Source organism: Gossypium arboreum, chromosome 8 (genome assembly GCF_025698485.1).
Source record: "Gossypium arboreum isolate Shixiya-1 chromosome 8, ASM2569848v2, whole genome shotgun sequence".
NCBI lineage: Eukaryota > Viridiplantae > Streptophyta > Magnoliopsida > Malvales > Malvaceae > Gossypium > Gossypium arboreum.
Window position 1 is genome coordinate 4,762,839 of NC_069077.1, and position 24,538 is coordinate 4,787,376.

General features: G+C 30.9%; 3 protein-coding genes across 4 annotated transcripts; 2 read left to right on the plus strand and 1 right to left on the minus strand.

Annotated features, from left to right (window-relative positions):
• Positions 1-911: 911 nt before the first annotated feature.
• LOC108467569 (probable serine/threonine-protein kinase At1g54610) lies at positions 912-5,237 on the plus strand. 2 transcript variants are annotated; one of them, XM_053018270.1, is made up of 7 exons: positions 912-1,784; positions 2,250-2,534; positions 2,649-2,966; positions 3,302-3,529; positions 3,640-3,740; positions 4,264-4,378; positions 4,587-5,237. In XM_053018270.1, the coding sequence occupies exons 1-7, from the start codon at positions 1,425-1,427 to the stop codon at positions 4,929-4,931; spliced, it is 1,752 nt and encodes a 583-aa protein (XP_052874230.1). In that variant the 5' UTR covers positions 912-1,424; the 3' UTR covers positions 4,932-5,237. The 2 variants fall into 2 exon arrangements, with proteins under 2 accessions (XP_052874230.1, XP_017623733.1); XM_017768244.2 differs by having other exon boundaries at positions 4,590-5,237.
• Positions 5,238-11,302: 6,065 nt separating this feature from the next.
• LOC108468825 (myb-related protein 2-like) lies at positions 11,303-13,593 on the plus strand. Its single transcript, XM_053031533.1, has 7 exons — positions 11,303-11,477; positions 11,576-11,782; positions 11,877-11,953; positions 12,184-12,241; positions 12,332-12,416; positions 12,505-12,574; positions 12,674-13,593. Exons 2-7 carry the CDS (start codon positions 11,578-11,580, stop codon positions 13,313-13,315), a joined length of 1,137 nt encoding a protein of 378 aa, XP_052887493.1. The 5' UTR covers positions 11,303-11,477; positions 11,576-11,577; the 3' UTR covers positions 13,316-13,593.
• Positions 13,594-15,438: 1,845 nt separating this feature from the next.
• On the minus strand, positions 15,439-18,819 carry LOC108467550 (TATA-box-binding protein). The gene is made up of 9 exons (XM_017768206.2): positions 18,234-18,819; positions 17,298-17,385; positions 17,108-17,179; positions 16,901-16,951; positions 16,725-16,769; positions 16,502-16,594; positions 15,907-16,008; positions 15,745-15,818; positions 15,439-15,661 (listed from the first exon to the last, which is right to left on the minus strand). Coding segments are annotated over exons 1-9 (606 nt in total). The 5' UTR covers positions 18,314-18,819; the 3' UTR covers positions 15,439-15,660.
• Between the last annotated feature and the right edge of the window lie 5,719 nt (positions 18,820-24,538).

The window sequence follows — 24,538 nt, forward strand, 5'->3', positions numbered from 1 at the left end:
AATTTTATGATTATTTTAATAATTTTAAATTTTAAAATGATTTATTTTTTAAATTTGTTACTAATACTTTTTACTCTTTAGCCTTATTAGTTAAAAATTTCTTATTTACTTTCAATAAAAGAGTAAGGGTCAAATTGAATAAATATGTAAAGGTTAAAAATTAAATTTGTTGTTAAATCTTATATATAAACACCAAAATAAACATTTAAAGGATTATTTTACTCACTCATGTAATGTATAAGAACTAATTCATCAATTTTTCGATAAAAAAACTAAAATATAATAAATATATATATATATATATATATATAGTAGAAAGGTTTTACCTCTTTATTAGTTTAACCACATTTTTATTCTTACTTCAATGATTATTCACCATTAGTTTTATATATTAATAGTATCCAAAACACCAAAAGAACAAACGTTTAACTCTGTTTCAGTCCCTATACTCTGCCAATTTTATAACCTAATCCCTTTACTTTCAATCTCATAAATTTAATCCTTTACTCTTTTAATTTAATAATTAAAAAGACTTTTGTTAAATTAGATTGTATGATGTTTTTAAATAAAAATTGCTCACGTGACTAATATTGCACATGTGGAAAGCCAAATAAACAAATAAAAAAAATTTAATTTTGAGTTGTAAAGTTTTCGATTCTAAATTTGGGGTCGTAAGGCTTTTCGGCATTATAGAAATAGATTAGAAGTCGATACTATTTAGTTTTAAATTAGATAAGTGAGTATTTTTAAAAATAAAATAAAATCACATAATTCAGTTAAACCTAATAGACTAAGTTGTTAAAATTAAAAGTAAAGAGATCAAATTCTAAATGAGCTAAGAGTACAGGGACTTAAAACAGAATTAGACCAGAAGAAAACAATGACACCACAAACCTTTTAGTTTCACGAATAGAAAAAGTAACAGTTGAAGAAGCCAGATATCTTTTTATTTCTTCTTCTTTTTCCCTCCTTCAGATTTCAGCACTCTCTCTCTAAAACTCATCTTTTATCAAACTCTCCCCCACTTTCTCTCTCTAAAACCCCTCTATTCTTCTATTTTTAATACTTTCAGATATTCTTTTATTTGACTTCCTAAGTTTCTTCTTAGCACCTACCAAATTTCACTTTCTTTCTTTTTTTTGTACTTGGCTAGCTTCAAGATCATTTTTCCCACTTTTTTCTGAACTTGGAAGCTCCCAAATTCACAGTAAAAAGGGAAAGGTTTTTATAGTTTTCTTTGCTTAGTCAATTCTAGCTTTATCTTAGAGTTTTAATTATTAGTTAAAGTTTTGTATTTGGTAATTTGATGTAACTTGATCATCATGCTTTATTAAAATTGCTTGATTTGTTGTAGCTAATTATTTGTTGATTTAGAGCAAGACCCAGATTAGGATATGCTGAGAAATGAGGTTTAGGTTTAAGAAATGGGGTGTGTTTTGGGAAGAGAGGTATCTTCAGGGATTGTTTCGGAATCCAGAGAGAGTAAAAATGGTAGCTTTGAATCCGATAGGAGAGTAGATAATGTTACAGTTCCAAACACTGATGCTAATGTTGTAGAGGTTGAAAATGCGGGTACCCAGGAGGAGGAAAAAGCTGATGGTAAAACAAAACAAAGGGGGGAAAGGAGAAAATCAAAGCCAAATCCAAGGCTTAGTAACCTTCCAAAGCATTTGCGTGGAGAGCAAGTGGCTGCTGGATGGCCTTCGTGGCTTTCCGATGCCTGTGGGGAGGCGCTTAATGGATGGATTCCTCGAAGGGCTGACACATATGAGAAAATTGATAAGGTGGACTTATCCTTTTTGAATGATGATGTCAAATATGTTGTTTGTTTTGAAATGTTAGTGAGTTTAACTAGTTTTAGTTGTGTTCTTTGTTTGTGATGGTCTATTTTTCGTGGCTGCCTTTGGTTACATTATCTTGGATGCTGTTCGATTCTTGGTCATGTTCTCGATTTGCCGATATTTTTGAAGCTGCTGTTTTGATTAGGTGGGCTGTTTTTTATCTGTTCGATGTTATCCTTATTGAATGATGATGAAAAAGAATATAGTTTGTTTGAAATGTTTGTGAATTTAACTGGTTTGTGCCATTTCAGTTGTGTTCTTTGTTTGATTTATAGCATATTGATGGTTGATTTTGTTGCAGCTGCCTTTAGTTACATTATCTTGGATGCAGTTCGATTCTTGGTCTTGTTCTTTTTCTTGATTTGTAGGTGTTTGATTCCTATACTTACCTTTCCTTACTAATAATAGATTGGCTCAGGAACATATAGCAATGTGTATAAAGCTAAAGATATGGTGACAAATAATATAGTTGCACTAAAGAAGGTCCGGTTTGATAGTCTAGAACCCGAGAGTGTGAAATTCATGGCTAGAGAGATTCTCATATTGCGGAGGTTGGATCATCCCAATGTTGTAAAATTGGAAGGTTTAGTTACGTCGAGGATGTCATGTAGTTTGTACTTGGTATTTCAATACATGGAGCATGATTTGGCTGGGCTTGTGGCAAGCCCGATAGTAAAGTTTACGGAGCCACAGGTTAGCCTAGCCTCAACCTACCATGCTATTTAATTAGTAGTAATACCCATAATTTACATTGTTGCTGAGGTGGTGAGTCATGAAGTTTGATTAAACTTTATGGTACGGTTGTAGGTTAAATGTTATATACATCAACTACTCTCTGGCCTTGAGCACTGTCACAACCGGGGAGTGCTTCACCGTGATATTAAGGGGTCGAATCTTCTTATTGATGATGAAGGTGTACTTAAGATTGCCGATTTCGGACTGGCTACATTCTTTGATCCTAGCCGCAAGCATCTAATGACTACACGGGTGGTTACTTTGTGGTATCGTGCCCCTGAGCTTCTTCTTGGAGCTACAGATTATGGTGTTGGTGTGGACCTCTGGAGTGCGGGATGCATTTTAGCTGAGCTCTTTGCTGGGAGGCCCGTTATGCCAGGTCGAACTGAGGTAGGATTTCACTTCATTTTGTTGTTTGTTCAGGATTATTGTCTGTATAAGTGTGCAAGATTTTAGCTGGAAGGTATTCTGGCATCTCTGCTCATTTATGACGTTCTTTGGTTCTTACTTGCTTGTTTAACTTAATTTATTCGTTCCATGTTTATTGCATAATGCATAGAGGCTCGAGGATAACATCTTGCAACCATTAAATTACAATACCATATCTTGGAATCTTTTCGCTCTTTGCTTTTTTAGTTGCATGTTGAGCATTGAAGTTGACATTCGATTTAGTTGTGCTCCCACTTTATTTCCACTAACTGTTTCTTTTTTCTTTTATCAATTAGGTAGAACAATTACATAAGATTTACAAGTTATGTGGTTCACCATCAGACGAATACTGGAAGAAGTATAAGTTGCCGAATGCAACCTTATTTAAACCTCGAGAGCCTTATAAACGATGCATAAAGGAGACATTCAAAGATTTCCCACCATCATCACTATTCCTTATCGATACTTTGCTCGCAATTGATCCTGCAGAACGTTTGACTGCCACTGCTGCATTAAGAAGTGAAGTGAGTCCTTAGATTTCAGTGAACACTGTCTGATTTTCTGTAATGATTGGTTTATTGAGAATATACCCTCTGGAAAAGTCTCTTTTTCACCATTTTATTCTCCTCGGCAGTTCTTCACAACAGAACCTTATGCTTGCGAACCGTCTAGCTTTCCCAAATATCCACCCAGTAAAGAGATAGATGCAAAACGAAGAGATGATGAAGCTCGGAGGTCACTTCTTTTGCTTTATGTTGAATTAAATAATTTGCCATTTTACGAGAAAATGCTATCTGATTAAGGTTTTGAGAATTATTTTAGTTTGATAGACTTTCATGCATGCTCTATTGGAAACCCCTGATCAACACACACTCATCTATGTATAAGCTAACGTTGTTTGCATTCTCATATATGGAGATTTAGGTCTTTCTGGATCTTAGGTGCAATGTCTTAAGTGATTCTTTGCTAAATGTAGATGACAAAGCTTGTTATGAGTCGAGGAACTTTGAAATTTGCTGGTTGGTTAGATACATTAGTGTAAATATGCAATGGTTTAGAATTATTCAATGTGGTAATTTGTTTTCTACCAATGGTTATTTACTTTAACATACATATTTTGTTACGATCTTTAAAGCTTATGCTTCTGTCTTGTTCTCTATCACACATGCAAAGGCAAATATTCATTTGAAAGCATCAAGTCATTTATATCTCCTGTATATGCTTCATTCATAATCAACAATGACGTATAAATTTGCAGACTCAGAGCTGCCGGTAAAGCCCAGGGTGATGGTACGAGGAAGACAAGGACACGCAATCGAGCAAGGGCAGTTCCTGCTCCAGAAGCCAATGCCGAGCTTCAGTCTAATCTTGATGTAAGTCAGATAATGCACTAGTACTTGTATTGAGATCTGGCATTGAAAGTTTGTTTTTATCTGTTCCTAGTAAGATATACTGTCAAGTAACAGTTCTGCTAAAATTTTTGTCAGCTTATCAAGTATTATTTGATAAGCTGTATCTGCCTCTAGAGTAAAGGTTAAAATTTTCTGATATTTTATAACTAATGTCGGGTTCCTTGTGAAGCAGAGAAGGCGCTTAATATCACACGCCAATGCAAAAAGCAAAAGCGAAAAGTTCCCCCCTCCACACCAGGATGCAGCAGTTGGCATTCCATTAGGAGCATCGCATCACATTGATCCTGCACTTGTTCCTCCCGATATCCCCTTCAGCTTTACATCATTCCCTTATCCGAAAGAACCATTTCAAACTCGGTCAGGTCCATTAGTTGAGTCCTCCAAAACAGGTGCTCCAAGTCGAAAGAAGCATGTTGCAGGCGGCAGTTCACATGAACGATCTAAGCCTCCAGCAGGATCCCAAAACGACAATAGTGACAACACTAGGGTTAAAGGAAAGAAAAGCATACTTTAAACTTGCAATGCAGGTAAATACAACAGGTTTTTGTTTGTCTTTGTCATGGTAGCTTGTATTGTTTTGTTAAAAATGCAGTCCTATATATATGTATATACACACATATTATAATAAATTATATGTGTATATATATATACCTTTACCAATTTTCTTTTAAATTTTAACCCCGAAGGAGCTGTGTAATTTGTTGGAACGTTCATTTCTCAGTTCTTAAAATGTTATGTTCCAAATTGTACACTGTTTAGATTAATGGAGACTGGACTGAAGAACATATAATAAGAATATATACTACTTAAAAGTTTCAAAGTGGTTCAAATATTTTATCATAAATTGAGAATATAATTTTTATGGAATGTACATTACATTGAACAAATAGTCAGATATTTTTATTTATTAAAAATTTGACTAAAATATAATGGAATAGGCTTTTGTAACTTAAAATTCCTCCAAGACAAAATTTACAAAAAAGGAAAAAAATCATATTCTAATATATCCATAATATGGTGGTCCTTTGTAAATTTGAGATTCCTCAATGAATATTCTTGGCATATACTACAAAACACAAATGAAAACATCTTTTTTTCCCTATATCTATATCTATACATGTATATATATGTTAATTTATGTATCAATGTGTATCATATTATCATAATCAACAAGATATTTGGTAATAATTCATATTATATAAAATCTTGAAACATTTATATCGTGTATCATATTGTGTTTAATATAATCATATATTTCATTGAAAGAACAATGGAATTGAATGATAAACAGAAACAATATTTTCAAGTTATTGTTTTATTTGCTAAGTGATATAAATATGGGATTGAAACCTTTTAGAGCAAATCTCTTTAAATTGATGGATGGGAACATTAGAATCGGACCCCAAAAGAAAAAAGTAAAAACAAAATTAAAGAAGATGCAGTTGGACCATTGAAGCCTAGACAACAACTTTGCCCCAACAAATCAAATTGGCATAGAATATATGCATCAACATAGACAGTCAGTTTTATTTATATTCGGACCCAAGTTATAATGTATTTTTCGTTTCCATTTTAAATTTTATATAAACCATAATTTTAATTTTTATACATCATATTAGATATTTACAGTTTTTACCGTGATATCAAATGTGTTACAATAAATCTAATTTTTAGACAACTCTACATTAAACTTGATCTATTTTCTACTCCTTTTCAGATCGTAATTTTTGCTATTAATGTTACACTCTCTATTAAATTTTTCTAAGAAATAATCTTAATTATATTTACTACTTAATATTGCGTAGTATATCAAATAAATTTAATATTTAATATTACAAAATCCATAACATATTCAAAATTTAATATTTGTAATTTGTTATGGAATATATATAGAGATGGCGGCGGGAGTATAATCTGAGTCTCATGGCTTCGAAGTTTTAATTAAGTTGAACCCCTTGAAATTGCATGGAATCATGTTCTTTATATTAGATGTAATTTAATTAATATGATTTAGCAAAAATATATAAATTCCTCATTAATCATGAATGTTGAGAAGCACCGAAGTGGGAGAACCCATTTTTGGTGGCTTTGGGTTGAGAAGAATAACCAAAAAATGCTTCACTTTGAGAATATTACTCATTTTCTTTAATAAAATAAAATAAAAAAGGAAAAAAAAAAGAGAATATTACTCATTGGCTTTATTTTGAGTTCAAAATTTTATAGTTTTTATTTATGTTATTAGTTTCATGATCGTATTTAAAATTTTTCAAAAATTTAATTGTTATTTTCAACATTCCGTGGTCATTTCTTACTTTCTATATTTCAGCAAATGGTGTACCAGTAAGAATATTACAAGTGTATTGCTTATGATTGAAACTAATCGTTGAAAAATTTTAAACACAGAATCTATGAAAAGAGGGAAATGTAAGTACAAGGAAGAACAAATTAATAATCCATGTTCCCCACTCTCTCTTTATATACTCTATTATTTATTATTAAATCATTTAAATATAAAAAACAGATATTATAATTGTTATTTTATTACATTTTAACTAATTATAATTTTCGTTAAATCTTAATTCGATTGATATTAATATTATTTTTAACCTAAAACATAAATTCAAACAGGCTAAAACATATTATTTAAGCCGTTTTTTGAGGGTCATGAAAAGGCAGTCAACATCTGCTTTAATAACTTGCTCAAAGACATCGAAATAGATTCTCTCAAACTGCATAAAATATTCTTTCCTTCAAATTTTTCAATCAATTGATTTTCAACGTGAAGACATAATTACTCAACGAATTTTTATTTTAATTTGCTTATATTATTGAATTTGTTTTTTTAATATTTTTTATTATATATATATATATATATATATATATAAACAATATAAAATTAAAAATATAACGCACGAGAAATTAAACAAAATCTATCTATAATATCCACGGGACTAAAAACCCATATATAGCAAGTCTCCACTTTAACTAGCAATGGGCTAATAATGTCTTCGGACATTATCATATATATCTATATTACATTTAAAAAGTTTATTGAGTTGGTGTTATCATTCAATCATATTCTAATTTAATTGAGTAATTACTAAAAATATTTTTTTATAAAATAATAAACATTAATGTGAGGATACTTTTATCATTTTAAATAATATGAAATTTAAAAATGCACTTAATAAGATTCAAATTAGACTTTTCTATGGATTGAGTCTCAACCTAAAAGTTTGGAGGTTTGGACAAAATATAAGTTCAAAAATGAGCTTGGATAAAAAAAATAAAACCTATTTTTTTATGCAGACTCGGCCTAAATTTGTAAAAATAATAAATTGTTGCTGATTTTTTATTGTTTAGCTATTATATTGTTATTATTTCATTATTATTATTTGGATATTGTATAAATCTTGTTTTATTATTAATTTTGTAACTATTGTAGTGATATTTGCTTGTTAAATTGCACTTATTTTAGTATTATTTAAGTATTTTTTATTTTTGGGAAATATTTATTTTAATGTTTTAGTATATTTGATGTATTATACTTTTTAAATTTATTTTATATAAAAATATTTAATACTGGTGAGTCGGATCAGGCTCGATTTTAACCGGGCTAAACTTGGATAAAAATTTAAACCCATTTTTCATGGCCTAGAAAACGAACCTAAATTTTTACTTAGCCCGGCTTAGTCCATGAACAACTCTAATTCAAACCCAAAATACCATATTGTTTAAAAAAAATACCAATTCAACTAATTAAAACTTCATTTCATCTTTAAATCAATTTTTTTATAAAAATATTTTTTCCATATATATTTAACTATGGAAAATTATAAATAAATCAATCCTCGAAATATATATAATTATTAATCTATTTTGTTGGTTCTTGCATGATATGGCGGATATGCTGTTGATAACTTAATATTACGAATTTATTCTGTATTAGCTGTAGATATTATTCTATTTTATTTATTTAATAATTTAGGGTTTATTTTAAATAGGCATAATAGTATAATTCCAGGTTATCGAAATGATTGGATCACTCACTGCAAATGCTAGCTACTATAGCATAAGCATATTGAACTTGCACTTGACACATTGCAACTTATACTATGCCACCAACAATGGTTTCTGATAACCAAATCCAATTTTTCCCCCTTTAAATGTTTAATTTAATGATCGCGATAACTTTTTTTATCACCATAAATGTGATATGATTCAAAATATATTCGTGATTATGATTTAGATCATAGGACAAAACTTGTGTTAGAGAATAATAACTCAGAAATTTTAATCTATTTTTTAAAATATTTCATGTTCAAATTATATGTCAATTGGTGATATAGGTATAATTAAGAATTATCTGGGTTTAAATGTGTTTAAGTGCATATTATACTTCTTTTTAAGGTTTAAGCATTATAGGTGATAGTAGTAGGAATTGTATAAAAAAGTTAATAGCAAAAATCTTATTATTATATTTAAGTTTCAACATGTTATTAAGTTCATTTCAACGTATTTTGCCAACGAGACTTTGAGTTTGATGGCCTTAATTTAACTCTATATTACGTAAATCATACACGAGTTGTTTCCAGATTTATTTTAATTTCCTCAAATATATTCTAAATTAAAAAAAAAAAACCACGTCCCCTCATAATACTCCCAAACTTTTATAATTAATGCATTTTTTAACACAATGTCTATTTTTACTTAAAATCCTCTCAAACTCTTAAATCGAAGAAAAATACATGATTAAGCACGCTTGAACTTTTGTTCTCCTGATTATTACAATAGATTAAACTAAAACTCAAATGACATAATTAATACATTTTACTTATAGTTCTCTCAAACTCTTAAATCAAAGAAAAATGTATGATTAAGCACACTTGAACTTATGTTATTCTCGTTATTATAATACATTAAACTAAAATTTAAAATGACATAATTAATATACATTCTACATGTGAATTCGAACGTAGAATAAGAAAATGAAAAGATAGCTAACAAAACAACCATACGAAAAATATTAACAAGTGATTTTTTTTTTAACTCGAAAATATAAAATTAGCATGCAAATTGATTAAATTGTGTGTATATATAAGAAGTCCTGTGTTTTGGACGTGCAGACGGTAGATTCATGCAGGGAAATAAAGTTGAAATTGCATGTGTTTATTCATGGATATTTAACATTGATTTAAGCTGACATTTCTGTTTAAGAAACCTTTTCCATTAAGTACTTAATTAAGATAAAAAAAAGTAATCAAATAGAGAAAAGATCAACAACAGTTAGAGATTCATACAAGAGAATATTATTTCTCACACAAAAAAAAAGGCAGAAAGGTCAAGCTCAAGTTGCCAACCACTCTGATATTTTAGTTTCTATGTTAAATCAATGATCTCTAATTATATATATATACACACACACACACAACATATCATCTAGAAGGTCCTCAAAATTTTTCATTAATCTCAAAAAAAGATTTAAATATTTTAATTAAAACCCTAATTTTTTTAAAAATATTTTCATTAAATTCTTATAATTTTTGAAAATTTTGTGTTAAACACTCTCCAAACTTAATCTTTGGATCCATCATTGATATTCATCTCACTAGCAAAATAAATGAATGATTAACAGAACTGCACGATTAAAAAAAATGATTATTAAGAATCAAACTCAAGAATTTTCAACATGAAAGATGCTTATGGTTTAGGTTTTTTTTTTTTCTTCTTTGCAAACAAATACTATAAAGGCCTTGAATAAGTACCAAACTTATTGAAGGAGACAAAATGGAATGAATTCTTTGTTCTATTCCTTGCTTCCAAACAATCTCTAAGAGAGCATCTTCCCCTTCTCCATTTTTATCTATCTATTTTTTTCTTAAATTTAACAAAACCCCAAAGCTTATTATAAGTGCCTTAGTCAAAAGAATCATCCTCGATATTATCAAAATATAAAATTGTAAATATTAAAATTCGAACTCTAAATTTGCTAAATTTTCGAATTTTAAAAGAAACCTAAGGTTGGATATCAAAGAGTTGAAATAACAAGGTGAAGGAACAAAGGCATAAAAGGAGTAAGAATCTTGGTTTAAGTTGAGAGAGCGTGGGAGCCCTTTTATTTTGAATGTCTCTCAAGAACAAAGATAGATAGTGGATTCCTTTAACCCAAGTCAGAAAATTCCTTCAAAACTTTATTAAATCCCTTGGAATAAGATTCTTGGCTTTTGCCAGTAGGGACGAATATTAATTCTCACATACAAAAAAATAATTAAAAATAAAATATTTGCATCAATTCCAGTACCTAATGCAAGCTAATTGTACTACTACTACTAAAAATAATAATTTATTTTCAAGAAAAAATTGTATTTCTCTTCGTGGTTCGAGTTTTAGATCATATTTATTGTAATTGCAGATGCAACAAATATTATTTTTTTTAAATTGAACTGTAAAGTTGTTATATTTAGGAATGGGGAGTAGTGTAGTAAATTTGAATGGAGGTTTTGTAATAGGTGTTGTATTACATTTTGTTCCTCTTACTAAAAAAAGGGTAAATTAATTTCTATACAGATCAAAGAGTAAATTAATTCTTTTTGTTAAAAATTTTATTTATTTTACTATTAAAAACTAGTATGGCTAACAAAAAAATAAAATAATGACATGTGGTATGTCACATATAGCTCATGATGATGAATAAATACATATTTTTAACTAAATGACCAATTTATTTTTTAATCTAATGTACATAGACAATTTACCCGTTGGTAAATTACAATCAAATCTTAATATAAAAGCTTCTACAATATTTTTATGGTATGAGGATGGTTCACAGTGAAAAAAAAAATAGAGGCACGATTTAAATATTTTTAGCTGAGAGTGAATATTGGATCGGGTCAGGTTGTTCCATCAGTTTCAATCTCAAGATTCTATGCTTTCTTCCCTTATGTTGCTTTATATAGCCATGCTTGGAGGGTCTCACCTTTCGCTTGTAACAAGCCATAAGGGAAGGTGAAGAGTTTGTTTAGCAAAGATCAAAATTTCATCAAAGCCAAACAATCATCAGGTAATAACTTACACATATCCGATATAAATACGTATTTTCGACATATATCCGAACATAAGCACGAGCATGAACTTATGGGTTTGTTTTTTTGAGGCCAGAAATGTACCACCACCATCAACATCAAGGGAAGAACATTAACTCTAGTTCGAGAATGGCGGTTCATAACGAGAGGCATTTGTTCTTGCAAGGTGACCATGGAGATTCCGGGCTCATGCTTTCTACCGATGCCAAGCCGAGACTGAAATGGACACCCGATCTTCACGAGCGGTTCATTGAAGCTGTCAATCAGCTTGGAGGAGCCGACAGTAAGTACACCAATTTCTCAACTATTGCATACGTTACGGGTTGAGAATTTAGCTCGGCCTTGTATAATTTTCTTATGTTCTATATTTGTTGTAGAGGCTACACCTAAAACAGTGATGAAATTAATGGGAATTCCAGGCCTTACCTTATACCATCTCAAAAGTCATCTTCAGGTAATTTATAAAACATCTTGCATAGGTTGTTTATTTTTACAGTTTCGGTTCTTTCCACTGTCGATATTTATCTTAATTAATGACGTGACCGAAAACATGGCTGTTGGCGGTTTGATATCTCGATCATACACATCTTTTCTATGTTTTCGAAGCTTATAGTGAGTTACAGACATAGATCGAAAATATGAACGTTCGATGATTATGACACATCTTTCCTTTTTTTACTGCAGAAATACAGGCTTAGTAAAAATCTCCATGGACAAACTAATAATGGCAGTACCAAAATAGGTCAGAACACAGTGTTAATTTCATTTTCCGACAAGTTTTCAATTACATACATACATATCTGAAGATTGTATTTGGATTCAATGAATATAGGTGCGGTTGCAATGGCAGGCAAAAGAATGTCTGAAGCAAACGGCTCGCCGATCAATAGCTTAAGTATTGGACCTCAAGCAAACAAGTAAGTTGATAAATCCCCATTGGTATGTATGTATGTATGTATGTATGTATGTATGTATGTATGTTGACTTTGATGTTCATTAATCCAGGGGCATACAAATAGGGGAAGCGCTGCAAATGCAAATCGAAGTGCAGAGAAGGCTGCATGAGCAACTCGAGGTACAAAATAACAACATTAGAGCTAACTATAGGGATTTAAATTACGATCGTAAATGTGTTTTCGGTTGTGCCGTATTGATTGTTCATTACGGACTGCAGGTACAGCGACATTTACAGCTTCGTATCGAGGCGCAAGGGAAGTACTTACAATCCGTGCTAGAGAAAGCTCAAGAGACTCTGCATAGACAAAATTTAGGCACGGTGGGGCTCGAAGCGGCCAAACTTCAGCTATCGGAACTGGTATCAAAAGTATCAAACCAATGCCTGAATTCGGCATTCCCGGATTTGAAAGATTTACGAGGTTTATGCTGTCAACAAACACAACCGAATCCGCCCAACGATTGTTCCATGGATAGTTGTTTAACTTCATGTGAAGGGTCACAGAGAGATCAAGAAATACACAATAATGGAATGCGTTTAAGGACTTGTAACACTCACAAAGATCCATTGATGCACCATCAAACTGAAACGAAAACGTCCGAAAACAAAACGATGGGTAACGATGACGATGACGATAGAAGAATGTTTTTCGCAGATAGAAACTGTAGCGATTTATCGATGAGTGTCGGATTACGGGGAAGCTTTTCCCAGGCAAGAAATGAAGAACATAGTTTCTTGGATGTAGGAAACAAAAGGGTGGATTCAGTCAATAGATTACCTTACTTCGCAACCAAGCTGGATTTAAACGTTGATGAAAAACATTGCAAACAGTTTGATCTCAATGGTCTCAGTTGGAGCTGAAGATCGGTATAAATCTCATCTCATTTCGATTACAACTCGGATTTCGGTGAAGAAAATTGATGTTCTTTCGGGATATCCGATCAAATTGAAACAATACAGAAAAGTTTAATGTATTTATTATCGTCATGTATTGTTTAAGACGAGATGATTAAATTAAGGAAACATAGGTTGAATGTTAGGTGTTCAAAGACTTCGATTTTATTTGTATCAGAATATGGATTTTAACAGTAAAAAAAAATTAACCCATGAATTAGTTCGATTATTTGTTTTACACCAAATTGTTATATCTGTTAAAAAATTGTTTAAAAATATTTTGTTATTTTTTTATTCTTTTTTTTTTCTTCTTTTATAATGTCTGGCAATACTAACAATGCTCGAATTTAGCCCTCCCAAAGTCAAGTCGCTGACTATTAATTTTGTTTCCGAAATTTACTGCTTACTTGTTATACCTAATGAGATTAAAAAGGTTTTTTCATCGATCAAAACTAGTGTTTTCATAATCGAATTGAACCGACCAATTGGGCTGGAAATCGGTCCAAAAATAAGGGTTGAACAAGTTGACTCGCAAATCAATACAAACCAATAGAACTAAGCTAAAAAACAGTTGAACCATTCTCTATTTTTTAATGAATTTTTTAATAATTATTAAATGTATATGTAAAGAAAAAAATAGTTTTTTCTTGCTACAGTGACAATTTTAATTAATTTATTTATTAAAATAGATTTAATAGTTTGACTAATGACTGAACTAACTGAGATCAAATATAGTTTAGGTATCAATTTATGAGTTAATTTTTTAAAAAATAGACTTAACGCTTCCTAATAATTTAACTAACGCAGGTATCAGCTTGGAAAAAAGAAGTAATTTAAATACCACTTGTGACTAAAAAACAAAGTTTAGATACCAAGATCATAAAACGGATATAGTATAAGTTTCATTTTGTGGGTTTGATCTAAATTATATATCAAATCATTAAATAATAATATTATTTTGAAATTCAACATAAATTCGTGTTAAAATCTTTTATTATTCAATAGAGTGTGAAACTTAATAAGTTACTTGTTTTTATTAGAATATAGATGGGACATTGATGTTTACAAGCTATTTGAGTTTGTTTCAAAAAAATTTTAAAGTTCGATTTGATAATTATCGAACTAAACTCAAACTCGAGCTATCAATCAAGTCGAATTTAAACTTAGTAATACTTGACTCGAATGACTCGTGAACCCTATCAAGCTTTTCATAACTTTATATTATTAAATTTCATTATTTTCATTAATATATACTAACCCTAAGCTTATCTATCAAGCTGAATTTGAGCTCATGTTTGAGCTTGAGTACAAAACTTGGTGAACAAACTTAATCAAGCTTGAATTCGAACAGATTGTTTATATATCAAGCCAAATTCGAACTTAAAAATAGATGTTCGATCAAACTCAAACCGAATATTAAACTTTGAAATTTCGAATTAAACTCAAGCTTGACAAAACATGACAATATTTAAACTTGACTCAAACTCGATAACACTACTAATTTCTGTTAATAGTATCCAGGTTACATAGTTTTTTTTATGGTTTCTCTTTTTTTTTTTGGTTATACCTTACTTTTTAACTTTCTTTTTTTTTATAATTTTTGAATATTTGACCATATTATTTAAGTTTTATATTTAAAATATATATATTAGATTTTTATATTTAATACTGGTTAATAATTATAATCCTTTCGATGTCTAAATTTATTAATAGATAATTTATAGTATATAATTTTACACATAAATTAATTTTATTCAATTTTAATTTGATATAGTTTACATTTATATATTACATATACATATTATTAAATTTATAAAATATAAAATAAATATATTATTTATTTTTTAATATTAATAATTGAATCAAAATTACATATATATATAAATACACCAAATCAAAATTCTGAAATTTATCCCTTTCTTAAACTACCCTATTACTATGAATTTGATCCTGCGGATAGACGGGGGTGTTGGTACTTTTGCAAAGTTCATTTTCCCTTTGGATTCTTGGGGGTAAGCCAACATCACAAAGATGGTAAACATGTAAATCATTATTATTTTGCCAAAAATCAGTAGTCCTTGAAGCCAAAATTTTGATGAAGTTAAAGACCATTTCAATTGAAAGCCAAATCTCCTACACAGTTTTACCACAAATTACTAATTACAACCCATGCATAAACCATCCATTCAAGCCACGAAAATGGAGATGTCATATGATGATAACCCATTGCCAAAGTCCTCATTTCTTTATATATTCACACTTGCAAATTCAAGTCCCATAACCGACTCAAAGTCGATTTCAAAGGTGGTATATCTGCAAGTAAGTTGAATTTCGGTCATAAATAGGGTTGAAAAACATTATTCTGAGGGAGGGAGACAGAGTATATAGCTTCCTACCATTGTTGGTTCTTCCTGAACTCCGTAAGGACGGGATATATATTCTCAAAGGCTGTGTATGTTTCATCTCTCACCTGAAACATTTGGACAAAGAGAAGAAAATTAGTAATTCCATTGGAGACAGAATGCTTAAGAGATGAACAGCGGCCAGAACATAATCACCTTCGCTCCAGTGATCACAATCTTCCCTGACACAAAAATAAGTAGCACAATCTTCGGTTGTTTCATACGATAGATCAGACCTGGAAACAGTTCTGGTTCATACTGTGCATTAAAACAGCATAAAAATTAAGTCCCAATCATTGACCCAAACAAACAAGTCTTAACATCAAATAAGCAAAACCATTTAATAATCTCGAACTCATACAGGAAAAGAACAAAAAATCTAAGAATTGGAGACCAAAACTTATCTTCATCATTTCAAGGCTGTTCAGTAACCAAATGAAGGGTCAACTTCAACTTATAACATAAGGCTGAAATTCAAGGAATTCACAGGGGGAAAAAACCAAGGCATACACACATGGATAAGGGCAGAGGCAATTGGGCCACTCATAAATGAGAACCCAAAACGCCACATACAAGACATGCATTTCCACTGTTCTTATAGTAAGCATGAGATTCAATGAAAATGGGGTTAGGGTCCTCTCCAATACACTAATCATCACCATTTAAATGTGCAGGGCACAAAAGTAGTAGATAATAATGGACATAGAAGTAATGGATGGGAGCCAAACCCATAAAAATGACTGCCACTTACACTGGAAAAAGCACCATGGGAGTATGCAAGGCCTTCAAGTCTGATGGGAAATTTAACATCACAGGAACCAACAATGTTCTGGATTTTGAAGTCCTGCCCAATCACATCAAAAAAATGGTTCAAATAATCAGGCAAAACAGTGTGGAAGGGGAAGATATTAGCCCATACAAGCAATTTCATGAGCTGGTTTTGAATGAGGAAAGGAAAGAAATAGCTGAAGTACCTTAAACTTTGCAGGAAACCCAAGCTTCTGAATAATTCTGGCATACTGAAGGAACAAAAATAATGTCAGTTATAGGCAACTTCATAGCCACATCCACCTATCTTAACGATAAGAATAATAATCACATAGCTAATTGGCCTACAACATACTCCACAAAAGAATGAAAAATACTTTACCTTCCTTGCAGCCAGTTTAGACTGCTGTTCACTTTTAGCACCAGTGCAGACCTGAAGAACCAGAGAAAACCGTTTAAGTAAATCAATAACTGAACAATGACAACATGCTTGGGCTCAAGCACCAGTTATTTAATAAAGGATTTTGACACTAAACACAACAACCAAGTAAATGCATATGAATGTAATTCCCAAAAATGAAGGAAATACCATCTTCCCAGAGGCAAAAATCAAAGCTGTTGTTTTCGGTTCCCTGATTCTCATAATGACAGCAGCAAAACGCTGTGGCGTTATTTTATAAACTAGAAGGTTAGAACCGGATACAGCAGTAGAATCTGAAGCTGCGCAAACAAAAAAAGAAAAAGAAGATATAACTAGAATTTAACCATCCCAGGCATACCTTGGGATTGTATTCTGCATTTCGAGCTTGCAGTGCAATTTGTTTAAGGTCAAGCTTGCAATCTAGGTTCACAGTTGACACAATGTTCCTAGAAACAAAATAAGACTTAATACTAAGATTTCCATATTTTAACCACAGTCAATCTATAAAGGATTAAGGGCACAGTTTCAATTTATTTATTTATTTCGGAAATATTTTTTTAAATTTATAATAGAAAACATTTTTGAAAAATATGGATTTACACTTTTATCAGAGAACCATTACAATGACAAGCATAGAAAACATATATGCTCATATACAAAACTTCAAGTCGAATTTTCAAAACTCGCAACCAAGGCTTAATATAAGTGAAGCCCCCTTGTAATTCATTCTATTTGATTCCACATTCCAACAAGACTCAATTTGAATATATGGTTAAACCAAATTAGCTAAATTTCATTCACAGCAAAGCCGACAAAGCTTACAATCATATTTGATATATAAACATTGACTATTCATCTTATAAATACTTCCACAAGCCCATGTATCATACTCCTAAATTCCCTCTTCCTCTTTCACAATAAAATCAAAGCCCACCACCCAAAATAAATTCCTTAAATTAATCCATCACAAGAAACACCTATTGGCAAACATCTCCTCGTCTTCAAAACATGGTACACGAAATTGATACCTGTCTCTAAAACCTAGAAGGCCAGGCCACCCACAAACTCAGGGCATCCAAATAAAATCCTATTCAACTTAAAATATCACCTCTGAAAGACTTATATACGTAAGACACCTTTTTTACCCTAATGACTTAATTGTCAACCAATGTACAAAATGGACCTAAAAGGTCTTCCTAGAAGAACTCTTCAACAAATCTGCAAAGTTTATACACAAAGGGGGGGGGGGGAGTAAACAAGAATCAGATACAAGAAAGGCAAAAAGGAGACTTACTGAAGAGTGGGAACAATGCCAGATGGGTGCTTAGAAAGATCCACAGGTTGGCTCCCTTCCAAGCCACCTTGTTCTGCCATTCTCTCTTTTGTTCCTCACCAAAAATACCCCCCCAAAAAAAAGCCCAAATTCACCGCTAAAATAACTATGGGTTTTCTCCAACTATCCAAAACATAAACAAACCTAGATCTAATTTTTCACAAATCTTACCGATCCAACCCTTCTACTAAAAACAATTAGGGGTAGGATAAATCAGCAAACTTCGAAAACCCGGAACAAAAAAGATCTGGTTTATCTAGTATCAAATCAAATTCAACACCGTTTTCAAAAGAAAAAGAAGACTAAAATTACAAGACTTAAGATGTAAATCAGCAAAACTGGAGGCAAAATTGAGAGGAGAAAAGAGGGAGAAATTTTGAAAGGAGTGTCTTTTATAGGTATTCAATTGTTCGAGATTATATATATGTGAAGAGAAAAAGATTTGGATTTGGATTTAAAGAGGGTCTGTCTCGTTTTTGCTTTGATGATTGAGATTTTTTGAGGTTGGCTTATAAAGAGAGAGAGAGGCGGTGGTTCAATCGTGTTGCCCTTTTGTACCCTAACATCCCTATTTATAAACGTCCACTCCTTTACCCGGTTATACCGAGAGATTTACCGGGTTTTGCCGGTTATATTCAGGCTTTCTTTTGGCTAAACATTTTATCAATTTCACTTTTATTTTTTAAAGCTAAATTTAGTTGTTAGATTGAACTTGTTTTTTTAAATGAAAATAAGGATTAAAATATTAAAATCTTAATAATAATAGTATCGTAGTCTACATATATTTTATGTTGATATGATATATTAAAAATAATTTAAAAATTATAAGATATTCAAAAATTCAAAATTCAAGAAAATTATAAAGAGTTTATCAAAAATAGTATAAAGTACGGGAATTGTCATAAGATTGTCATATTTAAAATTTTAATGTTTTAATCAACATTTTGACCCAATTAATAAAAATGAGGATTTTTGGATCAATTTGGCCCAAACCAACTTAAACTTTCTTTTTTAATTTTTAGTGTATTTGATGTATTATATTTTTAAATTTTTATATAAAAAATAATCTAAAAATAATAAGGACGAGTCCAGCTCGAGTTTAATATTTTTAATCTGGGTCGAGTTTGGATAAAATTTTAAGCTCATTTTTCAAGTTAAGCTCGAGCCTAAAAATCAAACCTAAAATTTTACATCTACCTGGCCCGACCCATAATCAAGTCTAAAAAAGATTTTATTTTCCTTTCTCTAGCTTTAATGCAATCCAAACCTAGTGTCAAGGTAAAATTCTCTCAACAAATACGTTTCTTAAAAGTTCGAACTTATATTCTCATCTTTGTTAAAAAAATGTTACTTGAAACATAAAATTTTATAATGTTAAATAAAATAATAATTTGATAGAAAATGTAAAATATACTATAGTGTTTTGGTAAATAATACTTATGAAAAAATATTAAATAATTTATCTATTCAAAATTTATGTTGCCTCATAAACATCCAAATATTTGTAAGTGATGTTGAAGCTAAATTATATTGACCTAAAAAGATTTCATGTAAATGAGGAAAGCATATATAGGTAATAGGGTTGTGAAAAACCATTTCATAGAAGAAAATAAATAAGCGCATGCCTTGGAATTTTTTGACAATTATTGTTAGGGTAAATTATAACAGCCACTCAATTTTGATGTAGTTGACAAAACAGTCACTCTGATTTTAATTCAGTCATTCAATTTTTGAAAAATAACAAAATAATCATTTACGTTATTGAAAAGTGACAAATCAGTCACCCATTAACATTTTCTGTCACAGGCTTAATAGGACAACAAATGTAACTAGTTAACTTGCTACGTTGGAAACCTAATTAACGCAATTAGATGAAGTGGAGTTTACCCAAAATTAGGGTTCAAAATAGGGGGAAATTTGGGAAAAAAATTTTGGCAATGACAAAGCAAGCAAAACACAATCCCTAACGGAACTTGAAAATGTAACAACTTGAAAATTTCTACAGTAAGATATTATCCTTAATACAGTAAAATAAAGAAATAAAGTAACAAGAAGAGGAAAATTTAGTTATGTCACTGGGAAGTATATTATGACATATTGATTCAATAAAAGACTAAATTGTAAAAGTGAGAAAAGTTTTGTGGCCCAAGAGTAAATACTCAAAATTTAAGGGATTAAAGTGTAAATATAAAAAAGTTGAAGGACTAATAGTGAAAATATTTTAAGGGTGGAATGATCTAGAAACCAAGGAAAATTGATGAATTAGGACCAAATTGAATAGGTGAAGAATTATGAGGGACTAAATTAAATTTTTTCAAATTAAGTGATGACTCAAGAATGGAATTTTAAAAGATCACAAAGGGCAAAATGGTCAATTGGAAGAGAGAGAAATCTAGAAAGTAATGATGATGTTGGTGATATTTTATAGTTATTTAATTAGATAATTATTATTTATTTAATATTTTAATAAAATATTTATTATTATTTTATTATTTTATTTAGTCTATATATGTGTGTGTGTGTGTGGAGAAAAAAAAAGGAAAGAGAGGGAACAACACCATCCATCTTTCCATGCAACCAACGCTGGAAGAGAAGAAAAGAAAGAAAATTTTCTTTTCTTTACAATTTGGTCCTTCTACCAAAAATTCATCATTTTCACCCAAAAATTAAAAGAATTTAGATAGCTACCAAGAGAGAAAAAAATGTTAAAGAGGTTCTAGGAAGTTAGAATATCAAGTTGGATTCAAGAAATGGAAGCTGAAGGAGAAAGAAAATCAAGATGAAGATTGAAATCAATAGAACAAGGTAAGAACATCATGATTTTAATATATTTTTTAAGTTTGATATTATTGAAAAAGCATGAGATTGATGTTAATGTAGAGTTTCCTTACATATGGTCCTATTTTTTTGATATGTTAGTGAAGAGAAAATAAGAGAAAGTGATGAGAAATAGTGAGGTTTTATAAACATGGTAATTAATATCTTGCACTAAAACAGTTCTAGACAGCAGCAATGGTCTAACTTTGAAAAATTACCAAAAATTGTAGAAATTGAATTAGAAGTTAAATAAAATATGAAATTAAATTTTATTGAGTCTCGTTTTTCATAGAAAAATTGTTTAAGCAATGAGATTGTAAATTGTGCGATATAACAAATTGAGTTAGACAAGGTCAAAATGATTTTGGGTTCCCCTATTCTGATTTTGGAAAATCATCAAAAATTGGAGAAAAATAATTAGGGGTTTAAATTTATATTTTTAGAATCTTGAATGAGTCTATTTTTAAGAGAAATAAACAGGAACATCATTCGAATTCTGTACAAGGAGATAATTAATTTTTAGTGAAGAAGGGTCAGAATTGTCAGACAGCAGAACAGAGGTGGCTTTAAAGAATAAACTGTACTTATTGGCTAAACTAAAAATTCTTAAAATTTTATGGTAAGAAGATATGTAAGTTTAGTTTCAGGGAAAATTAGCGAATATTAATTTCGAGTTCTGTAGCTCAAGATATAAATAATTTAGTGACTATGAATCAAATGGATAGTTTTGAATATAAATATAAGTAAATAGTGAAATTATTAATAATGTTATTTATAGCAAGTTATGTAAATTAAGGATGAGGAATGGAGAGGAGGAGGAGAAAAATATGTATGAATATTCAGCTAGCATAGCTAATTTGCATGTTTTAGGCTCAGGGACTAAATTGAATAAAAGTAAAACTTTATGGGAAATTTTGTAAAAATGTTAGATGACCAATTTGAATGAAATGGATTATTTTATTATTTAAAATTTCAAAATTGAATGAAATTATTAATTTAGTTTAAGATCGGGGAAAAATATATTTTAAGGATTAAATTGAAAAGTGTTGAAATTATGAAAAATTCTGATATTTTATAGAATTCATGGGTTGTTATCAATTTGTATGAGAATAACGGCTAGAAATAAGGATTAAATTGCAAGAATTTTATTTTTTTGAGCCTAAAGATGAAATCGTTATTTATTTAAAAGTTTAGGGATAAAATGGTAATTTTGTTTAGAGCATAATTGAACGTATTAGAACATGAAATAAATGAAAACGACGATCAAATTTATTTATAAAGATTCGGATGACTCGAATACGAGACTCGAACGTAAAAAAGAAAGGATATCGGGTTAATGAAATTATAAACATGAACAAGCAACGAAGTAAGTTAGTGTAACTTGAATTGTATTTTTAAATGCATGAAATATCGATATAATGATTTATCTGATTTATGTTTATGAAGAAATGGCAAGAGAATGATATTTATCATGACATGTAAATATGTGATTATCTTTGATACGTTGATACAAAGAAATTAAGTATAGTGAGACGAGTAATAAATTCAAGTAAAACATATCGAGAAAAATAAGTACGTTTAAGGGACAATATGTTTGATTTTAATTGGTTCCAAATATGAACGTTAGATGAAATAAAATATATGATAAATAAATCGGTAATTCCAGTAATGCTCCGTAACTCTATTCCGGTGACGGATTCGGGTTAAAGGCGTTACAGGAAAAGCTCTTTCTTTGGTAGTGAAAATTGAAAATCAATGGCGAAAATGTTAAGGCTGGCATCGAAACTATTGCTTGGGCTAACGTCAAGGGAGATCCCATCACAGCCCATTCATCGACACCTGTTTAGTCAGAACTCCTACTTGTGGCAACGTTATGAAGCTCCAAATCAAAATCGACAGCAAAATAGCGAAAACAAAAATACCAAATAGCAAGCATTCAAAATCAAACCAACAAAAAAAGAAGAAGAATCCCAAATTGGCCTGCATCAAAAGAAAGAAGTAAAAAAAAACCTATAAAAAAAAGAAGAGAATCAAAAGAGAAGAAACCCACACCCATTTCGAGTTTTACGGGTTGGAGAAATTGAGCCACCAATTTGATGATCTGAGTGGTCAAGAGTCATGGTTGGTCGAAGAAAAGCTGTGGTCGGAATATGGTGATGATTTGATAGTGAAAACTTATTGGGAAATCTGAAGTGAAGTTTGAGAAGAGGCAGAGAGGAACCATTGGTGATGATGGTTGACCAAAGAAGGCCATGAACAATGGCAACTAGAGTTAAGAAAAAAAAAAAGGACATAAATTCAATGGATAGCACCGAATTGAGTGGTAGCTCCACCTTGGAAGAACAAAACGATCGTAGCTAGGGTGTGTCCATTTCTTCTCATGAAGTGAGATTTTAGGAATGTTGGTGTGATTAAAATTCTCCAAAAAGGGTTCATGATTAACATCAAAAAATAATAATTCTCGATACGCTAAAACTTTTGATAAAAAAATAGCAAACCATCATCACCTTAAGCTTTGGTTAGATGCATATTTCTATCTGCATCAGTGACCTCTATGCAATAATATGAGCTTAACAAAGCATTCATCTCGCTAATGATACATCTTTCCACCCCAAAAAGTATGTGAGACAAATCATTCCGACCCTATGTAACAAACAAAGTGGCAAAATATCTCCATGCTATGTGCTCTACCTCCTCCCTTTTTGTCACACAAGTTCCTTCCTCACCCTCCAACTCCATCAATGCGATTGATTTGCCTTTGAAACAAAGTGAAATTGTGAAAAAAAAGTCACATTTCAATCACACTGCTTCAACCAATTCTCCTTTACTCTTTGCTCCTAGTATAGTTCTTCTTTATCAGCTTTTAGACTTAATTCTAACTTATCCCTAGCAACTTCTTGCAATATGTAAGAAGAAGGATACAACTCACTCAAACCATTAAGTCATCGTTTTAAATTCTTGACCTTCCTTCCCTTACTAATCTTCAACGAGTTTGGAAAGGACGTCACCCCTGTTACTCTCCCAAAGTTGTCGGACTTCTATTTCACAGTCTTCCTCTAGCACCCAATCTGGATCAAAATGGAAAGTCTCATCGGTAGGTGAACGACGTCGCGCCATCAATCCCCATCCTTTGTTAATCAAACCAGAAACACCCTAAGGTAGATGCTGCATACAATAATCCGAGGGAACAAACTCCACTAGTTTAGATTAGCCTCTCCCTTCTATTGTTTTCTTCAAACCTTCTCCTTTTCCAAGTAAGCCATTACCCTTTGAAATCTTAAGTTCCTTCATTCAACTTCGTTCTTGTTTCTCTTTCCTTCCTTCAATTTTCAGATCGTAGTCACTTGCCATTAATGCTTTCTCCATAATTCAATTCCTTCCTATTTTGAAAATTTTACAGTATCCAATATAAATTTAGGCTGCCAATTAATTTTTACATTATAAATTTA

Excerpts from the sequence above, each read along its gene's own strand:
- LOC108468825 (XM_053031533.1), top strand. The coding sequence starts at position 11,578 with ATGTACCACCACCATCAACATCAAGGGAAGAACATTAACTCTAGTTCG. Across the intron at positions 11,783-11,876 it reads TCAGCTTGGAGGAGCCGACA|AGGCTACACCTAAAACAGTG; the intron begins GTAAGTACACCA and ends TATTTGTTGTAG. Across the intron at positions 12,575-12,673 it reads GGCTGCATGAGCAACTCGAG|GTACAGCGACATTTACAGCT; the intron begins GTACAAAATAAC and ends TACGGACTGCAG.
- LOC108467569 (XM_053018270.1), top strand. The coding sequence starts at position 1,425 with ATGGGGTGTGTTTTGGGAAGAGAGGTATCTTCAGGGATTGTTTCGGAA. Across the intron at positions 2,967-3,301 it reads TTATGCCAGGTCGAACTGAG|GTAGAACAATTACATAAGAT; the intron begins GTAGGATTTCAC and ends TTTATCAATTAG. Across the intron at positions 3,530-3,639 it reads CTGCTGCATTAAGAAGTGAA|TTCTTCACAACAGAACCTTA; the intron begins GTGAGTCCTTAG and ends TCTCCTCGGCAG.
- LOC108467550 (XM_017768206.2), bottom strand. The coding sequence starts at position 18,313 with ATGGCAGAACAAGGTGGCTTGGAAGGGAGCCAACCTGTGGATCTTTCT. Across the intron at positions 17,386-18,233 it reads GGCATTGTTCCCACTCTTCA|GAACATTGTGTCAACTGTGA; the intron begins GTAAGTCTCCTT and ends TTTTGTTTCTAG. Across the intron at positions 16,952-17,107 it reads TTTTTGCCTCTGGGAAGATG|GTCTGCACTGGTGCTAAAAG; the intron begins GTATTTCCTTCA and ends CTGGTTCTTCAG.